We start from the raw sequence: 19,398 nt of genomic DNA on the forward strand, positions 1-19,398 counted from the left end.
ACCACCATGGAAAAAAGCTAAGTATCAACAATAGAAACAACAGAAAGGTTACAAACTCATAGGAACTGAACAACTCACTACTGAACAAAAAATAGGTCAAGACAGAAATTAAGAAAGAAATGAATAAAAGCAGGAGGTAGCAGGCCATGCTTTTAATTCCAGAACTCAGGAGGCAGAGCCACACAGAGTTCAAGGCAAGTCTGGTCTACAGAGCAAGTTCTAGGACAGCCAGTGCTGTTACACAGAGAAACCTTGTTTTGAAAAACCAAAGAAAAGATGAAAGAGAGAAAGAAATAAAAGAGTGTCTAGAATTGAATGAAAATATAACACACATTTATGGGAGACAATGAAAGTAGTTCTAAGATAGAACTTTTTATGCCTATATAAAAAAATTGGAGAGATTGCACACTAGCAACTTAACAACACACCTGAAAACTCTAGAGTAAAAAGAAGAGATCATATCCAAAAGGAGTAGGTAGCAGGAAATAATCAACTTAGGGCTGAAATCAATTAAATGGGAACAAACAAAAACAATATGAAGAATCAATAAAACAAAAAGTTATTTTTTTGAAAAAAAATTGACAAACCGCTATCCAAATTAACTAAAAGTCAGAAAGAGAATATTCAAATTAACAAAATCAGAAATGAAAGGGAGGACAAAAACAGACACTGAGGAAAATAGAGAATTATAAGAACATACTTTAAAAATCTGTACTCTAACAGAAAATCTAACAGAAAGGGATAACTTTGTTGATACATACTACTTACCAAAGTTAAATTGAGATAAAAAAATTTACTGAAACAGAAGCTGTCATTAAGCCCCCCCCCCCACCAAAGCCTACAGTTAGATGTCTTTAGCACAAAATTCTACCAGACTTTCAAAGAATTCATGCCAATATTCCTCAAATTATCTACCATATAACAAACTGAAAGAAGAAAAGATATGATCATCTCATTAGATGCAGAAAAGGCCTTTGACAAAATCCAACAGTTCATAAAAAAATTCCTGGAGATATTAGGGATATACCTAAACATAATAAGGGTAGTTTGCAGTAAACTCATAGCCAACATTAACTGAAATGGAGAGAAGGTAATTCCACTAAAATCAGGAACATGACAAGTTTGTCCATACTTTGCATACCTATACAAAATAAAACTTGAAGCCTTAGCTAGGCAGTAAGACAATTGAAGGAGATCAGGGGAATACAAATATCCTCTGTATATGTGTGTATGTATGTATGTGTATATATGTATATATATGTATATGTGTGTGTGTGTGTATATACGGGCTTCCAGTTTAATATGTGATATTAAAGGTACTTGCTATTAAGCTTGATGACCTAGTTCAATCTCTGGGGACCATACTATGAAAGAAGAACCAATTCGTTCAAATGTCCTGACACATTAGTGGCATATACACCAACACACATTCTAAGTAACAAAGGAAGAGTAAAGGTTCCATTTCCAGCATTTTTCTAGTGACCGAGACTGCAATGTTGTAGGGGAGCTCTGGGGAGTTTCAGTGGCTTCATTTACTTAGCAATAGTCTTACATCCCTACATTAGGAAAAGACTTATTTTAAATACGTGCACACGTGTCTGTGTATGTGCAGTACCCCTGGAGAACAGAGGTTGTCTGCTTCCTTGGAGCTGGAGTTATAAGCAGTTGGGGGAGCCGAATTCAAGTCCTCTGCAGGGAAGTGTGTCCTCTTAATTGCTGAGTAACTCTCTAGCCTCAATCCTAAATGTGTCTTAACTAAGACCCTTCCTTTCATATGCCATTAAACACATGCAAGCGCGCACACACACACACACACACACAGAGGTTGTATCAGGGCATTTGTACACATGATATATGCGGTTGGGGAGAAGAGGCTGATGACCCTGTCATTCATTCTACCCTAAGAATCTATATTTTGTAGAATTATTGGTGTGTATGTGGAGGCCGGGATAGTTCAGCATTAAAAACACTGGCTGTTCTGACAGAGGACCCTGACTGATTAAGTCCTTAACACCTACATGGATGCTCACAACCATCTGTGACTCTACTTCCATGGTATGATTCCCTATTCTGACCTCTGTGGGCAGTAGGGATACAAATGGTGCACAGACATAAATGTCAAGAAAATACCTATACACATAAACCAGTTAAAATAAAACAAAACTAAGGCTCCCGAGCCTATGCCAATGACAGACATCATACAGCACCAAAAAGAAAACTAGGCTACATTAGGAGATACTCTGTAGGCAGAGGATCTACTCATCTTCAAAGTGAAGCCTTCCCAAGGGGTTTTGACAGGAAGTTCTACCTACTACATGATGAAACTGCCATGCTGATTTGGAACCTAGCCATTGTGTAAGATGCACATCCAGCCTGTGGATCTAAAGTTCAGATTTCCAAGTGAAGGGCTGAGCATTTTCTACAGCACAAGCAGTTAGAAATGTAGGAAAGGTGGATGATATTCTCCCACACAAAATGGTTGTATGAGACCCAAATGCAAAGCCAGGCAATCCTCCCATGGGTTGCAAACAAAGCAAGCTTAAGAGCAAATCAAAGCAAATCAAAGATGGATACAGGTACTGAGTCTATAAAATGGTAACATTCTCAAAACTTAGATACTAAGTTACCAGAAACAAAGTACTTGTAACAAGCAAACTCACTAAATGTCCTTAGATGCAATGTTACAGGCAGAAGTGGTTTGGTATTTGATGAAGCAAATCACAATAGGAGGTTTCAAAAACCAGCTTCTTGATCTTGTTTAATAATCCTGTTGAACTTTTTTTGGATTACACAACCAAGAAACGGATGAAAATCCCTCTTCGTGATGGTAATTTAAGAGTCAGTTTCAACAAAACAAAGGTTATGAATCTTAAAATTGGGGGTTTGCAGAGTAGCTCAGTAAAGTGCTTGCCAGGCCAGTGAAATGCAAGTGTTCAATTTCTAGCACATACTCACAGGCACGTGAACATACATGGACACAGAAATAGCATGCACATATGCAGAGTTAGCTTTCTTCTGTTAGGAAGGAAAAGTGGGAATCAAATCCTCTCATTTCCCTAATGTGACTGATGGGGACAATATCTCTACTGTAGCCAGTGTTGACACTGGCTAGAAAGGAGACACTTAAGACAACTAGACCCATTTAAGCTTTGCTGACCTGAGAGCCAGAGTACAAGACTAGAGGCCGGAAGGCTAGCCTGTGAATACATGAGCTGGCTTCCGGGACACACTGGTATCCTACCCTTGTCTGATCCACTTGACTGATAACCCAAATCTAACTGAAGGGAAAGAAAGACTGCAAGGAGGTTAGTTAGGGCTTCACACTAAACCTTCAATTCAGTGGAAATGGTTTTAAATGGACACTATTCTCCATTGCTCTTACAACAAACCCCTGAAAGTACATTAGAAAGAACACAGATCCAAATTCTGAAAAACTTGAATCTAAATTCCTGCTATGCAATTAATAGGGTAGCATTCTGTGCAGGTTATTTCATGTCCCTTATGTTGTGAGACTGGAGGGTGTGGGGTATCCAGACTTCCTTGGATCCCAGTGGAAAGTTCAAGGGCCTACCACAGATAAAATTAGCATTACAAACCTCAATGCCTACAGCACATTAAGTACTCCATGTTCTGTACCTACAGCATATTAAGTAATCCTGGGACTGTGATTTAATACCCACTCAGCTCTCCCTCTCCTTTCATAAAAGGCAGGCCTCACACTGATCCTATTCTTGCCTTCTATAAGTACACTGTAAATTTCTACTAGCTTCAGGCTGGCATGGTGGTGCATGTCTTTAATCCCAGCACTTGGGAGGCCGAGACTGGTGGATCTTTGTGAATTTGAGGACAGCCTGGAATAGTTAGTTCCAGGATAGATAGAGGTACACCGAGAGACCTTGTCTCAAAAGCCAAAACCAAACTCAAAACTTCTGTTGGCTTCTTTTCATGTATGTAGACTTTGGGTTCCTCTCAACATGAAGACACTCATGTCTCAGCATCTTCACCTATATTTTTCTGTCCCCGACCAAAGTGCTTGCTCCTCTTTTCCACCTATTAATTCCTACATGGCTTTAAGGTTTGGTTCTGATGACACCTTCCACAAAGATGCATCGCCACGCCTGGCTGCAGACACCATCTTATTCCTCTCTGTGTCCTTGGTATCAGGCAAGTGCCTGGCACTATACAGCGCTGAATACATCTGTACTCAATGTACACTGGAGTCTCAGTAGTGTACAGAAGAGGATAGAGTACAGGGAGCACTACTATCCCACCTTAGCCTCATCACACTTCTGTAAGTGAAGGGGCTGGGTGCTGAGTCTTTCTTTTAAGAATAAAGGAATAGCAGAGTGCCCTAGGATCTCTCTCATTCCTTTCACTGATCATGACCCTCTGTGATGAAATCCTGTGGATTCCTGGAAATATTTATAACACCTACTTTTGCAATTCTACTTCATTTCTTACTTTTTTCCCTCCAAACAAACAAGCCATGCCGACCCTGGTTCCCTGAAGCGAGGTATTAGATACACAAGAGCAGTCACCATGAGCTCCTGAAAGCTGTACTTTGACCTTCACATGTGCACCGTGTCACCTGTAACAACACACATCTGCATGTGTCACACACATCATTTTTAAGAGTCTTTGTGCTTGCTGGGCGGTGGTGGCACACGCCTTTAATCCCAGCGGAACTCTGAGAGTTCAAAGCCAGCCTGGTCTCCAGAGTGAGTTCCAGGACTGGCTCTATAGCTACTGAGAAACCTTGTCTCGAAAACAAAACAAAACAAAACAAAACAAAACAAAACAAAGTCTCTGTGCTTAACCCAATATGTAAAACGAGTGACTAAGCGGTATCAAAGTAGATTTAGGTTTCTGCAGAACAAAGATGACAAGTGACATCTACAGAGCTGAGTTATATTCTAAACATACGTGTCTTGGGTTTGGTTCCCTAGCACAGCAAAAGTAGAAGAAAACACAGCACTAAAACTAATAAGGTGCTCAGTAGCCATGTACAAAAGTTTTATGTATAGTGGAAGGATTATAGGCAGAGTTAAGAGCTCTGTGTTGATGATACTGATCAATCATGACTGATGACTGATAGATAAAAAGAAAGACTGGCACATGCAGTAACTAAACAGATAGTAATTCTTACCATTTATTCCTGTTTGTTATTCAGCCTTGGTTTAACCAGAGGAATAACTTACACAGCACTGTCCTAGGTCAACTGTATCTTAGAATTTAGTTTATCAGTGGATTAATAAGTATGCTGGCGCCCTCCACCTTCCTGTCCCCCCCACAGACAAATAAATAAATGACTATAATAAAAGTTTTTTTAAAAGAAAACTTCTATCCTAATGTGATTAGCCTTAATTGGAAATCAAGACATTATTATACAACTTCTCTGCTATTTCATAGAAAGCAGGACTCAAAGTGAGTTATAACTCCCTCACTTCCTTCTTGTATACAAGTACTTACCAGGCTAATGGCATCTATTTTTCCCCATTCATACACTTACATAATCACCTGGTTTTTATTCTAGTTTCAACTATTTTCCCAAATTCTGGGTTATGCATTCCATTGCCCCCTGACTGGATGATAATTTTAACAACTAGCATTTACTGAAAGCTAGCCATAAAGCAAGCTATAGCAAAGACAAAGTTCCTAAAGGTTGCTGGTTCTCAATGTTCAAGTGGTTTTTGCAGTGCTAGGGATTGAACCTAAAGTTTTTTTAAATATTTATTTATTCATCTATCTATCTATCTATCTATCTATCTATCTATCTACCTACCTACCTACCTACCTACCTACCTACCTACCTACCTATCTATCTATCTATTATGTATACAATATTCTGTCTGTGTGTGTGCCTGCAGGCCAGAAGAGGGCACCAGACCCCGTTTCAGATGGTTGTGAGCCACCATGTGGTTGCTGGGAACTGAACTCAGCACCTTTGGAAAAGCAGGCAATGCTCTTAACCTCTGAGCCATCTCTCCAGCCTGAACCTAAAGTTTTTGGAAATAAAAATGACCGTTTCTTGAGCCCTTTCCTTGAGGCTTTCGATGTGGTACTTGTTTTGATTTGTATCATAGCAATCCCAGAAAATAACCTTTTTTTGTAGGCACCATCATGACCCAAAGAAATGCAGGAGCTGCTGAGTCTGGAAATGACTTGAGATAGTAGCTCCTAAGACACCTAAGGCTTGTCACTGGGGCAGCAACACCCCCTTAAAACACCTAAAACATAATTGAGGCAGACCCCAAGTGAGTTTACATGAATCATTTTACTTAATAATCCTCAACAGCACTACGTGAAGTAGAGCTGTTACCCTTCACAAGTTACAGAACTTGTCTAACATTACACGGCTTCTGTGGTTAAAATAGACTTTTAAATTACATTTATCTGGGGGATAACGTATGTCCTGCTGTGTACATGAAAGTCAGAAGACAACCTGTATGTGTCATTTCTCTCTTTCCACCCAACACCTGCCCCTTGGGTCGAACTCAGGTTGTCAGGTTCCTCCATAAGTAACTGTATCAGCTGAGTCATTTCTGGCCTCACCCTACTTCTAAGGACCCACTCACCTATGTTAAATATCCTGATGCTTGTTTCTCAAAATCTCAATGAAAATTACCATCCGTCAAACTAACTATTCTTCTCATCTTTATTTTTGCTACAGTCCACCACAGAATCTAAGGTGAAGTAGGTCACTGAAGTTTTAGCACTCCTACCAGGTGGCCACACAGTGTCCACTCATTTCAGACTGAGGGAGCATACCCAAAGCACTTTTCCTATTTCTGGATGAACTTTTCCCTCAACTTATCTTTTTTATGTGTATGTGTGCATGTGCATGTGCAGGCACACAAAGTCTCCAGAAAATGTCAGATTCCCTGTGCTGGAGTTACAGGCAATTGTGAGCCACCTAGGTAAGGATACTGGGAACCAAGAGCAAGTTCTCTGCAAGAGATTCAAGTGTGCTAACCAGCTGAGCCATCTCTCCAGCCCCCCTCCCTGATTTAATGTCCCTTTTCAGACATGTATTTATTGAGCATGTACGTATGTGGATGTGCATGACAGTGCTGCAGTAGAGAGGTCACGGGAAAACTTGCAGGACTCAGTTCTCTTCTACCATGTGGGCCCCAGAGATCAAACTCAGGTAGTTTAAGCTTGGTGACAAGTGACTTCCTTTACTTTTCCAGCTACTTCCCCTGAGGACAGTTATTTTTTTATACAAAAGTTCAGGAAAAGATACATTTTAAACTTCATTGGGAATTCTATGTCTACGTCATGTTTAAGAAACATTATATATACATCATAAACATCTGTTGAATAAATGATTCTATTCAAAATAAAACCATTTCCCACTTTATACTTCAGCTATTTGCAGCTTCCCACTGGTAAGATCTTATTCACATTTCCCTCAGTCTCCTGAATCTATTCCTTCTCTCTCCTCAGGGTCCTATCAGTGTCCTCCACTGCTGCAATCCCTATCTGTTAGCTGTTCCGTCCTAATTTACCTGTTCTTGTACAGCTCTGCCATTTCATTGTCAAACTGCCACAGAGAACATACCAATGCGTGCCTTAGAAACCAGTTAGCTGCCTTTTTTTCCATTTAAGAGATTCTCCACACTCTGACCCCTTTCTACGTTTTCAATACTATTTTATCTACATACTCACCTGCCTGACAGACAGATAAAAGAAAGGCACCAAGGATGATGTCAGATTTAACAGAAAAGAAGGGAATGGAAAAGCCAAGGTGAGGAAAGTTTGGCACTGGGTGAAGGAACTCTCAGGAATGATGGTGATGTCTAGATAGCTTAAAGGTCAGTCTGTGCATTTGTCAAAAAAAAAAAAAATCATAAAATGGTTTACTTTCCAAATGAGCATTTTGCCCTATGTAATTTTTATGTAAGAAAAAAAATAAAAAAAGGTCAGTAGGTAAGTGATGATCTTGTTAAAGCTTGACCTTGCTACCTCGCAGTGTGGTCAATAAATTATTATAGCAAAAGGAAAGACAAGGAAACATCATTGAAAACTAATGTTCAATTCAAGTTAATGACATACAAGTTGAATCTAGCCATGATGGTACACATCTATAATCCCAGCACTCCTGAGGTGGGTGGGTAGAAGGATCATCTCAAGTGCAAGGCCAGCAGGGTTTATGATAATAAAATCATACACAGAATATCAACCCGGATTTCATTAAACAATCTGCAAATAAACAAACAAAAACCTACCATATCCAGATCTGTGCTCACAATGACTCTTGGATCCAAGGTATGGCTTTTACACACACACACACACACACACACACACACACACACACACACACTGGATGGTGGAGAAAATAACTTACAACCTACTCTTTATAGACAGAGATAAAATTCTCATTCCCAAATTATTTTCACTTTATTTTAAACTTTGAGACAGTCTTGCTGTATAGCAAAATATGCTGGCCTAAACTTGATTCTCCTGCTCTTCTTTCCAAGTGCCTGTTACCACATCTGCCTTTTCTGTTTTCTTCTTCCTTCCTTTTTCCTCTCTCCTTCCCTCCCTCTTTTGTTTTGTTTTCAAGACAGTGTTTTTCTGTGTAGCCCTGATTGTCCTGTTTGGAAAAAATTCCCACCACATTGGGCTGGAGAGATGGCTCAGCAGTTAAGACAGCTCTTCCAGAGAACCAGGGTTCAATTCCCAGCAACCACAAAGCAGCTTACAACTGTCTGTAACTCCAGTTCCAGGGGCTCTGACACCCTCACACAGACACACAGACATTTTATGAAGGCAAAACACCAATGCACATAAAATAAAAATAAATTGTTTTAAGAAAAAGAAAATTCCCACCACTATGGAACCAGATAGCACGATAACTGTCTATTCCCACACAAGTCAACACTAAGCTGCCACAAAATTTGGATGAGTAATGTATGCTTGATAAATAAGGTATATTTGATATATACCTTCTGAAGGTCTACTAAGGCTCACAGTTTATCTAGCTCCATCTTTGCTCACTCTTAAGCTTTAGCTATTTGGGTAAACTAAGTCATACAAAAAACTACAATATATTCTATAATGAAACATCTGATCTCCCCTCCCCCAAAGTCCTTTTCCCAAGGTCAGGCACTTAGACAATTCTTCATTTCCTCAGGGGCTTGCTAAAAATTCTTATTCTTTCCTCTTGCAAGGAGAGGCTGGTGCTTATTGTCAAGGTCAACGTTAGCTTCCTCAAGCCCTGGTCTAAAGGTACACCTCAGTTCACACATATCTTTTCTCCCATTTAATCCTATGTGCAACTATAGAGTTTAAATGTTGTATTCTTGCTGGATGGTGGTGGCACATACCTTTAATCCCAGCCCTTGGGAGGTAGAGGCAGGCAGATCGCAGCCTGGTCTACTAAGTGGGACAGCCAGGACTGTAACACAGAAACCCAATCTCGAAAAACCAAAAAGGCAGCCCCATCACAATTCACCTTCAGACCATCTCCTCTCCTCCTTTCCCTCCACACATCATCTTTGGAACACCCCCACCCTACCTCCCACCCCCTGCTACCAAAGCTGGTCTCCTGCTCTCCTGCCTCAGCCTCCTTAGTGTTGGAGTTACCTGAATGGGCCACCGCACCCAGCTGAGTCTACAAGTTCCTAACAAAAATAGGTATTATTTGATAACAGGGTCAATCTGTTTTACCAGTTCCTAAAATACATCTGCTGGAAACCTTCCCAAGTGGTGAGGTGACTGATTTCTCACTCCCATCTCTCCAATGGACAGGGAGTTCCCCAAGGACAAGAACTGTCTTGGGTTGGAGTGATGATAAGCCATTAAGAATACAGACTGCTCTTACAGAGGACACGGGCTCAGTTCTCAGTAACCCACATGTCAGCTCATAACATGGGTCATTTTAGTTTAGAAAATCTCCTCCAAGATGACCAAAAGGGTACCTTTGCACATTTTTCAACTACCCTGGCAGACAGTGGGTGCTAAGGGAAAGAAATGGGTATAGATGCTTCTAGGACTTTTAAGAATGATGGTGTTTGATCAACAAACTGGGGAGAAAAGCCAGGAATAATTACACTGCTGCCACTTTTGCCCCAGACAAATCTAGCCATTGGTAATAATTTACTGTTTGTGCCATCCCATCAGATCAACAATGACTTGGCTCAAGGTGACTTCCAACTCAGGGAAAACCTGTTTCATGAAGACCCCTTCTCCTTACCTTTTCTCCCCTCTCTCTCTCTCTGTCCTTCTCTTCCTTTTTCTTTTTTTTCTCTCCATGTCCATCTGAGTGGAGAGCAGGAAGTGGTAGGGTGGGGATACTGGGGGCAGGGCTGGGTGTCACCAAATGCTCCCGAGCAGTGCCATGCTCTCGGGCAGTGCTGGCCGCCAGCCCTGAGCTTCTCTTGGTACGGGAGTGCCGCTTCTCCTTGTGTCTGTCCTTGTCCTTCTTCTTCTTGCTCTTCTTTGACTTCTTCTTCTTCTTGATTTCCCGGTAAGAATCATCTATGATCAGCTCACCGGCTTCCAGTTCCCCACCAGAGGACGACTCCGAGTCTACTAGCATAGGGTCAAGCCCTGTAATATCGAGGTTAGCACTGTGGGGTTCTGGAAGCTGGGAGGCATCAGATCCACAGCCTTCTGGGCCAGGAGACGAATGTGAGTCTGAGGAGGACTTGTGCTTCTTCCTGGCTGTTTTCAGGAGGCTCTGTAGCTCGTGTCCTAGGAGTAAAGCACCTGGCTCGTCCCGAGCCAATTTCTTGGAGGACTTTTTCAGAGAAGTCTGTTGGGCAGGGTACTGAAAAGCATCCTCCTCCACTGAGCTGCTTCCCTTCTCCTTTGGTGAAAGAATAAGTTTCATCTTTAAGCCATCAGGCTCCCGAAGAGTCAGTGTCTCTGTGTTCACATAGAGTGGCTTCATTTTTTTGGGTTTGTGGGCACTGCTATCCTCCAAGGAGAGCTCCCCACTGCTTCCGTTGCCCTTCTTCTTATGGTGTTCCTTTCTGCTCTCCAAATGGCTTGAAGAACTGGAGGACTTCTCCCCTGCTTTCTTGGAGGACTTGGCACCTGCTGCCAATGGGGAGGTGATGGCTTTCAACAGGTCCATTGCTGTGTCGGCAGATTGTGGGCTGGATTTTTTCTTTTTCTTCTGTGATGATTCCAAAGACGAAAAGTCTAGAAACAATCAAGAGAAGTACTGTCAACAGGACTGGAAGTAACTTCTATCAAGTGTTCTCTCTCAACAAAAAAACACCCAACTGGCATGAGGAAAAGGCTAATAGGAGCGATTTTGAAGGGAGGTACTTTGGTTCCTAACATTCAGAACCCCCATGTACTTCTTGGCTTGGTAGATTCAGCCTTTGGCTCTCGAGACCATTCTTGCTGCTAAAGTTGATTCTCTTCCTTGAGTCTTCACAAGAGACAGAGAAAGCATACAGCAAACAGAGCTGTGGGATTAAGGGTAGTTACAATCTAGATTAGATTGCAGATGGAGTGTCACTGGTTCTTGTGCTGAGGACAAACTCATTCTAGTGAGAGGTTAGTCTCATCAGCTACATGTAGAGCACAGCTAAGAAAATGGGTTTTGTGCATGGATATATGCTGGCTGAGAAATGCCCCATAGATATACAGAGGGCCCAAGGATTGCATTTGGCAAAGGGATGCTAAATAACAATGGCATAGATAAGTGGATGATTCAGGGGAGAAGGAACCTGGTACCTTGTTTATCACAAATGAAGACTGTTCTTCTATGCTGAATCCTCCAAAATACCAGCCCTCCACCTCTCTCCTCCTTCACACTGGTTTATCGGCACTCAGAACAAGAACCACTGTCCTGTTAAATAGGCCACTGAGTCAGCAATATCTGGGATCCCTTCCCCTACCCCGACTCAAAGAACCAGAGATGTGCATATCCCACCTGCAGCCCATTCCCATTCTCACCTCCATAGTAGTAATCATCAGGGGAGTACTTCCTCTTCTTCCTGTGTGTGTCCGTCCCCAAGAAGAACAAGTCACTGTCCTGTGGTTAAAGAGGGAGAAGAATTGGCGAGCAATAAGATGGCGAGGTAACGGTTTGGAGCTGCTCTCCTGGGATCCTGGCTTTGAAAAGACACCTGGAACTGACCTTTGACTTCTTCTTGGAGGAACTCCTGACCTGTGCAGCAACCTCTTCTTCTTCCCTTAAGAAGTCTTTGTAAGACCGTTTCTTTTCTCGTTGGCTTCGGCCAGCTGCAAGTCCTATGTCTTCAAAGCTGTGATCACCATCAAAGCAATCTGGGAAGCACAGGTTCATTTAGGAATGGAAATGACTAAAGCACATAAGAAACATAAATGCAACAGTCCCATTTCCAAGTTCAAGTTACATCTCAGTGCAGCCAGTGAAATGCACGGCTAACCCCAGAGTGCCAAGATGACTTCTGATGACCTGGCTTCAAACACAAGACTCAAACCCGAAAACACAATGCTTCCATGCTATGCAAACGCCCACTGTGCGTCCTCAGATATGGTTTCTTAGTGGTGATTTGGCAGGTAGACACAGACTTGCGAGGGAAAGCTGAAAAGGGTAAGGATTCATGTGCTGTGCTGCTCTGTGGGAGTCCAGTGTGAGATTCCTAGTCCCAGACTCATGCACACTGGAGCTGGCAAGGACTAAGAGTGCTGTGGGGATCACCCCAATAAACTAAAAGACTCTTATTTCAGACTCTGGTGTAGGAACCCCTGTCCTGGTTTTCATTTCCATGGGCCCAGTCTGGGAATGATGGAGGCTGTGGTGCCCAGTCTTGGTCTCTACATCCATGGACTGCAGGGAATGAAGAGGTTATGCCCTTTGGAATGCTTCTGAGTAAGGGGTCATACCTTCTTTCTTCATGGAGTCATCATAAGCCATGGTGGTCCTTGCAGGGCCTTTGAGAATGTGTTGTGTCACTGTGTCCAGGCTCCTTCCCGTCTACAGGACAAGGTCTGAGGAACAAAGAAGGAAAACCTTCCTGTAATGTGAAATCACTGTGGAGAAGCAACCTTCCAGGTGGAAATTCCAAGTAATCCAAGGGCTGACTGGAAGGAACACAGGAGTGTCTTGTCACCTCCACAGTCTGTGCATATATTGGAGCTGAACTTGCAGAGAGGATGCTAAGCTTAACTGGATTTAATTCATGTATCAAAGTTGACATATGAAGAAATATATAAAACACTTCTTAGATTAAAAAACTTCCAAAATTAATTGAGAATTTCTGGAATGCCAACAGGACTAATGACACTGAGACAGGGTGGAAACTGACATTAAGTCAGAGGCAAGGGTTCAACCATGGTCACAGGATGCACAGATGAAGCCAGATGCCTAGGAAGACAGAGAATATCAAATACCAGAGGACCACAAAATCCTATTCATGACTGGTGAGCCAACAGAATCTGTTGTGTTGTAATTTAAACAGAATACATACAGATATTAATAATTTTTAAAGCTTTGCATTCTGCTGGGCTTTATGAACTTGTTCAAATTCACTGAAGTATGAAAATGGGCATACTTCTCACATTTGTTGGCTATATGGAAACTTCCAACACTAGCAAGTTTTTTTTGTTAGGCTAGAAAGTAGCATGGAGAATTGCCATTTATCAATTGATAATGAAATTATGATTAAGATTTTCACTAATTTATAAGCACTATAATTTAAAAGTTCTAAGTACTGGGTTTTGTTGAGACAGGGGTCTCCTTATGTAACCCCAGCTGGTCCAGAACTCACTATGTAGACCAGACTGGTTCAGAGATCTGCCTATTAAGCACTGGGATTAAACATGTGTGTCATCAGTTCTAAATATTGTAGTACTTAAAGCAGTGGTTCTTTTTTTGGGGGGAGGGGGAGGATTGGAGACAGGGTTCTGCTGTGTAGCCTTGGCTGTCCTGGAACTCACTCTGTATCCAGGATGGCCTCGAACTCACAGAGATCTGCCTGCCTTTGTCTCCCGAGGACTGAGATTAAAGACGTGCCACCACACATGGTAAAGCAGTGGTTCTTAACTAGTGGGTTGTGACCCCTTTGGGGGGGTGTCAAACAATTCTTTCACAGGGGTCATATAAGACTATCAAAACCACAGATTTACATTATGATTCATGCCAGGGGCAAGATCACAGTTATGAAGTAGCAATGAAAATAATTTTATGGTTATAAATCACCATAAGATGGGAATTGTACTGAAGGGTCACAACAATAGGAAGGCTGAGCACCACTGCTATAAAGCATTTTGGGATAGTCAAGTTTAGATGTCCACATTGACTTTGAAGGTGGCAGTTACAGACTGCACACTGTAAAGTAAAATCCTTAAATTACCTTTAGGACAGAAAATCTTTGCAGAATTCTCTCTCTCTCTCTCTCTCTCTCTCCTCTCTCTCTCTCTCTCTCTCTCTCTCTCTCTCTCTCTCTCCCTCTCTCTGGTTTGAGATAGGGACTCACTATGTAGCTCTGGTTGGCCCAGAACTCACTTCTTTGCAAAATATTTAAAATGATAATTATTTTGAAAATGTTTTCATTTAGTCAGTCAAATGCTTAGAAGTTAATCTAATTGGTAATTTAATTTTATTTTTATGTTCATTATTATAAATGGATTTAGGACTACTCATTATTGAGGATTACAGACGACTAAGCCCCTTAGCTTGGTATGGAGAAAACAGCATATATTTTGGGAGGATGGAAACATTAACTGAATTAACAGGGGAAAGTTTCAAAATTTAACAGTTCAGAATTTTTATTTAGTGGAGTGTGGTGGTGAACGCCTTTAACTCCTTTAATCTCAGTCCAATCTGGTCTACATGAGTTCCAGGCTGACCAGGGCTTCAAAGTAAGATCATCCTGTCTCAAAAACAAAACGACAATAAATTTTTTTTTGTTCTAAAGCCACATAAATTCGATGCACAGCTAGGCCAGAGTTGAAAACACGAAGAGGAAAAGCATTGCCAAGGTTTTCTAAGTCTAAGAAATAGAACACGTGAAGCGAGCAGTGCATTTGCTCCAGGTAAGGAAACCAAGAGTGAACAAACATGAACGGGATTACTCTGAGAGTCTGCATACTGCTTGCTCAAAGGGCCTTTACATGAAAGAAAGGGTGAGAATGTAGGGTCAGGCCTCATGTAAGAATGTGAAGAGACATTCAGTTTTTCCTGTTCGGGCATTTAATTACTCAAGTTTCTTAATTAGATACTGTCTTTTGCTTCCCACACATTGGTGAGGACTTAAAAGGGAGTGAAGGTGGGTCACTGGGAATGATATTCATTCATTTAAAAAGGGCAATTATCGCCAGGTGGTGCACACTTTTAATGCCAGCATTCAGAAGGGAGAAGCAAGTAGATTCGTGTATTTGAGGCCAGCCTGGTCTACATAGCGAGTTCTAGGGCAGCCAGGGCTATTTAGAGAGATCTTTCTCAAACAATGGCAATCTTCTCACTAATACAGAAGGACAAGTTTATTAGAAAGCCATATAGGACACCTTGCCTTTCACAGACTGACACCAAGTAGAAAAGCTTGAACTGCAATTTTAGGCTTTTCACACCAGATAAATTTTGGCACAAAATTCCTGAGAAACAATGCTCCTTGCCCGCAAATTTCAATGACACTCTTACTTAACCTTATAACACAGCCATCAGTCCTTGGTCAACACCAATAGACTTGTAAAAGTAGGCAAAGGTAGGCCCAGAGACTCATGTGTAGGCTTCCCCTAGAGAACACTGAATAGAATTAAGGAGGGAGATTGGGTTTTTAACTATACATGAAAAAGTTATTTTTCTGACTGCTGTGAAAGACTAGTAGATTTTTAGAAAGATGTTGAAAGGAACATAGAACTAGGAAATGCTCCTGAGGGCAACTTAACACAGACGGCTGGCTTTATGTAGTAGGGTTAGGCCTGCTATTGGAACTTTCTCAAAAATACTGAAGAACATTTTACAGGATATAAGACCAAACGTCTATGGGAAAAACAAGTGAGCCCTGAACACAAGTCCAGTTCACCAGTATGTGAGGCAGTCCAGAACTTGAGAAATACCATGGACCAGTTCATAGGCTGTGTAGACGGACGGGCCGTGAATCGGGGCTGACCATTAACAGGTAACTGAATCACTAGAGAAACACAGTACCAGGGGGAAAACGTCTCAAGCAGCAGCGTGAAAGGGAGCAGAGCTTAGGTAACATTTATACAAGAGTAGATGAACCCCTGCTATTCCTTCCAAGTCTCAAATAATATCCAAGATAAATTGAGGGTTCAGAGGTCGGAAGCAAACTGGGAGGGTCAATAAGGACGAAAAAAGATTTAGGTTTGATTTTCACATCAGAAAACAGCTACATTAAATGTTGGCAAACATAAAATAGGTGCTAAAAACCATTCTCTTGAATTCCATAATTTTGGAGTTTACAATATTCGATGTTGTCAACTTCATGAGGCAGGATAATTTTAAAGCTAGTGTTTGCCCCAATGTGCAGAGAAATGACAACACAGTAAAAATAAACGCTCATTATTTAATACTGTTTATGCCATTATAAAAAGTGAATGCTTAGGAAACTTGAAAATTGTGAAGTGGCTCTTCTGAGGTTTTTCTTCAGGATTTGAAAAAGAAGCAGGCTGTGTTCCACTTGAAAGTAAAACTGCAAGTCAACCTTCAGGTGCAGGCTTTTTGGATAGCCAAGTAATTATGAAAAAAAAAATCTTCAGAGGTCATATTTTGTTACTTTGGAAGCTCAAACTAACTATGAAAAAAAGTTCCAGAAAATAATTTTTTGAAGGTAATCTTAGTTCCAGCAATCACTAACATGTATCACCATCCCAGAATAGATAGGAGAATTGGAAAAGAATACATAAAATCCACCCAGTAAACTGGGCATGGAAGGTCTCCTCCAGGCGGGAGTTTTCTCCATGGCTGTTTCAGGAACTCAAGATTGCCAGTCCGAGCAGGCAAAGGAAGAAACACATCCAGTTATTTACAGTTTCTGAAATTTTGTTGTTACTTTAGGACGGCGCAGGTGAATTCTTCTTATTTCAGTGAGTTTCCTTCCATCAGTAGTATCTCCGTATTCTTGCCACACCTTTTTCCAAGGACCTACCTATGCAGCACTCCCAGTCCCTGCCAGCTTTGGAACCTGCAGAGATCTCCACAGCCAGGAATGGGCATTGAATCTTCTCATTGCAATGCAATTAAGCGGAACCACGACCACTGACTGCACAGATTGGCTGACAACACACAGTTCCACGAGACTAGCGATCCAAATTTTGACAAGCCATGTGCAATCAACAGGCTTTACTTCGGATGTAGTTTTTAAAATTTACTTTGCTACAAAGGAACAGAATCGGCCAGTAGCTTAGAAATAGGGGTGGGGTGGGTGGTAGACATTTCTTCTCTTCTTTATGATATAAAATAAAGTGAATCTACAAGTAGTGGTTCTGGAGGGAGAAACGGGCCTGTATGGAGGAGCCTCCAACTAAGGCATGCTCAAATTGGGTCGCACGCAAAGAACACACACAATACGAGATTGTTTATCCGCACAGTCCCCAAGACCACCGTTGCGGGGTCCGCGCTGTTACCCAGGCAGGTCTGCTCCAACAGCTACTTCAACAAACCTCGGCGCGGCGCAGGGAGCTGCCCGGCTCGCCGCGCGCCCAGCCCTCCCGTCCGCCCCGGGACCTCTCCTGACAGCCCCAGACTGCCCGCGCCCCGGTCCGCAGCCGCGCTCCGCCAGCCCCGGGTTCCCGCGTCCCGGCGGCCTCCGGCGCCCCGGAGCGCCCAGACGGCGGCGCAGGGGGAGGGGCGGCACGGGCCGCGGGTCCCCGGGGCGGCCGCACGCCCCCTCCCGGCCCCGCAGCTTTCCCGCCTTCCCCGTTTGAACAGCTCCCGCCGCCTTCCTCCTGCGGCCCGCTCCAGCCCCTACGCCGGGGCGGCCGCGGCCGCTACTCCAGTCCCCGGCTTGGTCCCCGAGCTAGGCCGTAGCGGACCTGGGGCGCCTCCGGGACGGTGTCGCGGGGCCTGAGCGGTGGGCGGAGGCCGGGCGGGGCCGTTGCCGCCACGGGGTGGGGGTCCGGCCCGGCCTGGTGGGGGCTCCGCTCGCCGCTACCTTCACTCGACTCGCTCGGATCCCGCCTCAGCGCCGCCGCCCGCCGCCATCTTGGAGAAGGAGAGAAAGCGCGAGCGACCAGGGAACCTCAGTCGAGCCCAGAGCGCAGACTCCTACTGCAGAGCGGCTGTCGCGCCGGCCGCAGAGCGTCGAGTGCATCGAATGGCACTCGCTGAGCGCGGTCGCGGTAGCATTTGAGAATAAGCTCAGTGCCGAGTTTGGGCTAAAAATCGCTCTCAACATATCACTTACCAAGTCTTCTAATCAGTTTTCAGTAAAACAAAAACAAAAACCAAAACAAAAACCACACAAATCAGTTTTCAGTAAAAAACAACACAAAACAAAACAACAACAATAACAACAACAACAACAACAAAAAAAAAAACCCCAAAGAAATCACAAATAAAAAAATACCAGGCAACTAGATTGACTCAATCATTCAAACACCTTCCCTGATCATCTCTGTAAAAAGTCTTTACAGCTCCCTGACCATCTATGAAAATAGAACAGCCGTCCCGAAAGTGTGGAGCTTCACTTTGGATCTTACAGGTTCACTATCAGTTACATTTGTATGCTCTTCTCTACCACATACAAAACAAAACAGACACCTGAAAACACACAAAACCAAACCAACTAAAGAAAACACCCGAAAACTCCACGTCAGACAACATTAGAAAAACAATTAGTTTTGTATTCTCTTGTACAAATTCGTAGTCCTATCTACATTCTCCGGCCTTCCTAGTCACCTAATAATACCCTTGTTCTCTTTTTGCCTTCAAATCTTCTGATTCTTGTTTGTGTTTTTTTTAAGATTTATTTATTATGCATACAATGTTCTGTTAACATATATACACCAGAAGGGGCACCAGATCTCATTACAGATGGTTGTGAGCCACCATGTGGTTGCTGGGAATTGAACTCAGGACCTCTGGAAGAGCAGCTAGTACTCTTAACCTCTGAGCCATCTATCTCTCCAGCCCCCAACTCCTCTGATTCTTAAGGCAGTGATTTTTTTCCCCAGTAGACATTCAAGACATGAAGATAAATAGCAGTATTTATTTATAATTTAACATCTATGTCTGGATATTAGCTGTGTGAGGTGAAGTGGAAGAACATACATTTGTAGGGCGCGCTGTAAATTTGTTTTCTCACCAAATCGTCACCCCCTTCCCCCCACATGCACACTTAAATTTTCATTTAAATGTTTACAGAACTGGAGAATTGGTTCAGTAGATTAAGGCACTTTACACCAAGCCAGTGGGTATATTTTTGACACCAGGAGCCCACATGGTGGAAAGGAAAAACTTATTCACTCATGCAGGGGAGCTCTTATTTA

At 42.6% G+C, this 19,398-nt stretch overlaps 1 protein-coding gene across 4 annotated transcripts in view; it reads right to left on the reverse strand.

Annotated features, from left to right (window-relative positions):
* Positions 1-18,117, reverse strand: part of Hmgxb4 (HMG-box containing 4) — a 41,612-nt gene extending 23,495 nt beyond the window's left edge. The window contains exons 1-5 of one of the 4 annotated variants that reach the window (XM_038313325.1): positions 18,063-18,117; positions 12,832-12,936; positions 12,101-12,249; positions 11,917-11,995; positions 10,199-11,151 (exon numbers count right to left, since the gene is read on the reverse strand). In XM_038313325.1, the coding sequence (XP_038169253.1) occupies positions 10,199-11,151; positions 11,917-11,995; positions 12,101-12,249; positions 12,832-12,862 (1,212 nt within the window). In that variant the 5' untranslated portion in view covers positions 12,863-12,936; positions 18,063-18,117. Of the gene's footprint in view, positions 1-10,198; positions 11,152-11,694; positions 11,810-11,916; positions 11,996-12,100; positions 12,250-12,831; positions 12,937-17,943 lie in introns of those variants that run through there. The other 3 variants (XM_038313324.1, XM_038313328.1, XM_038313326.1) reach the window with 3 other exon arrangements.
* Between the last annotated feature and the right edge of the window lie 1,281 nt (positions 18,118-19,398).

Source organism: Arvicola amphibius, chromosome 15 (assembly GCF_903992535.2).
Source record: "Arvicola amphibius chromosome 15, mArvAmp1.2, whole genome shotgun sequence".
In the NCBI taxonomy this organism is placed as follows: domain Eukaryota; kingdom Metazoa; phylum Chordata; class Mammalia; order Rodentia; family Cricetidae; genus Arvicola; species Arvicola amphibius.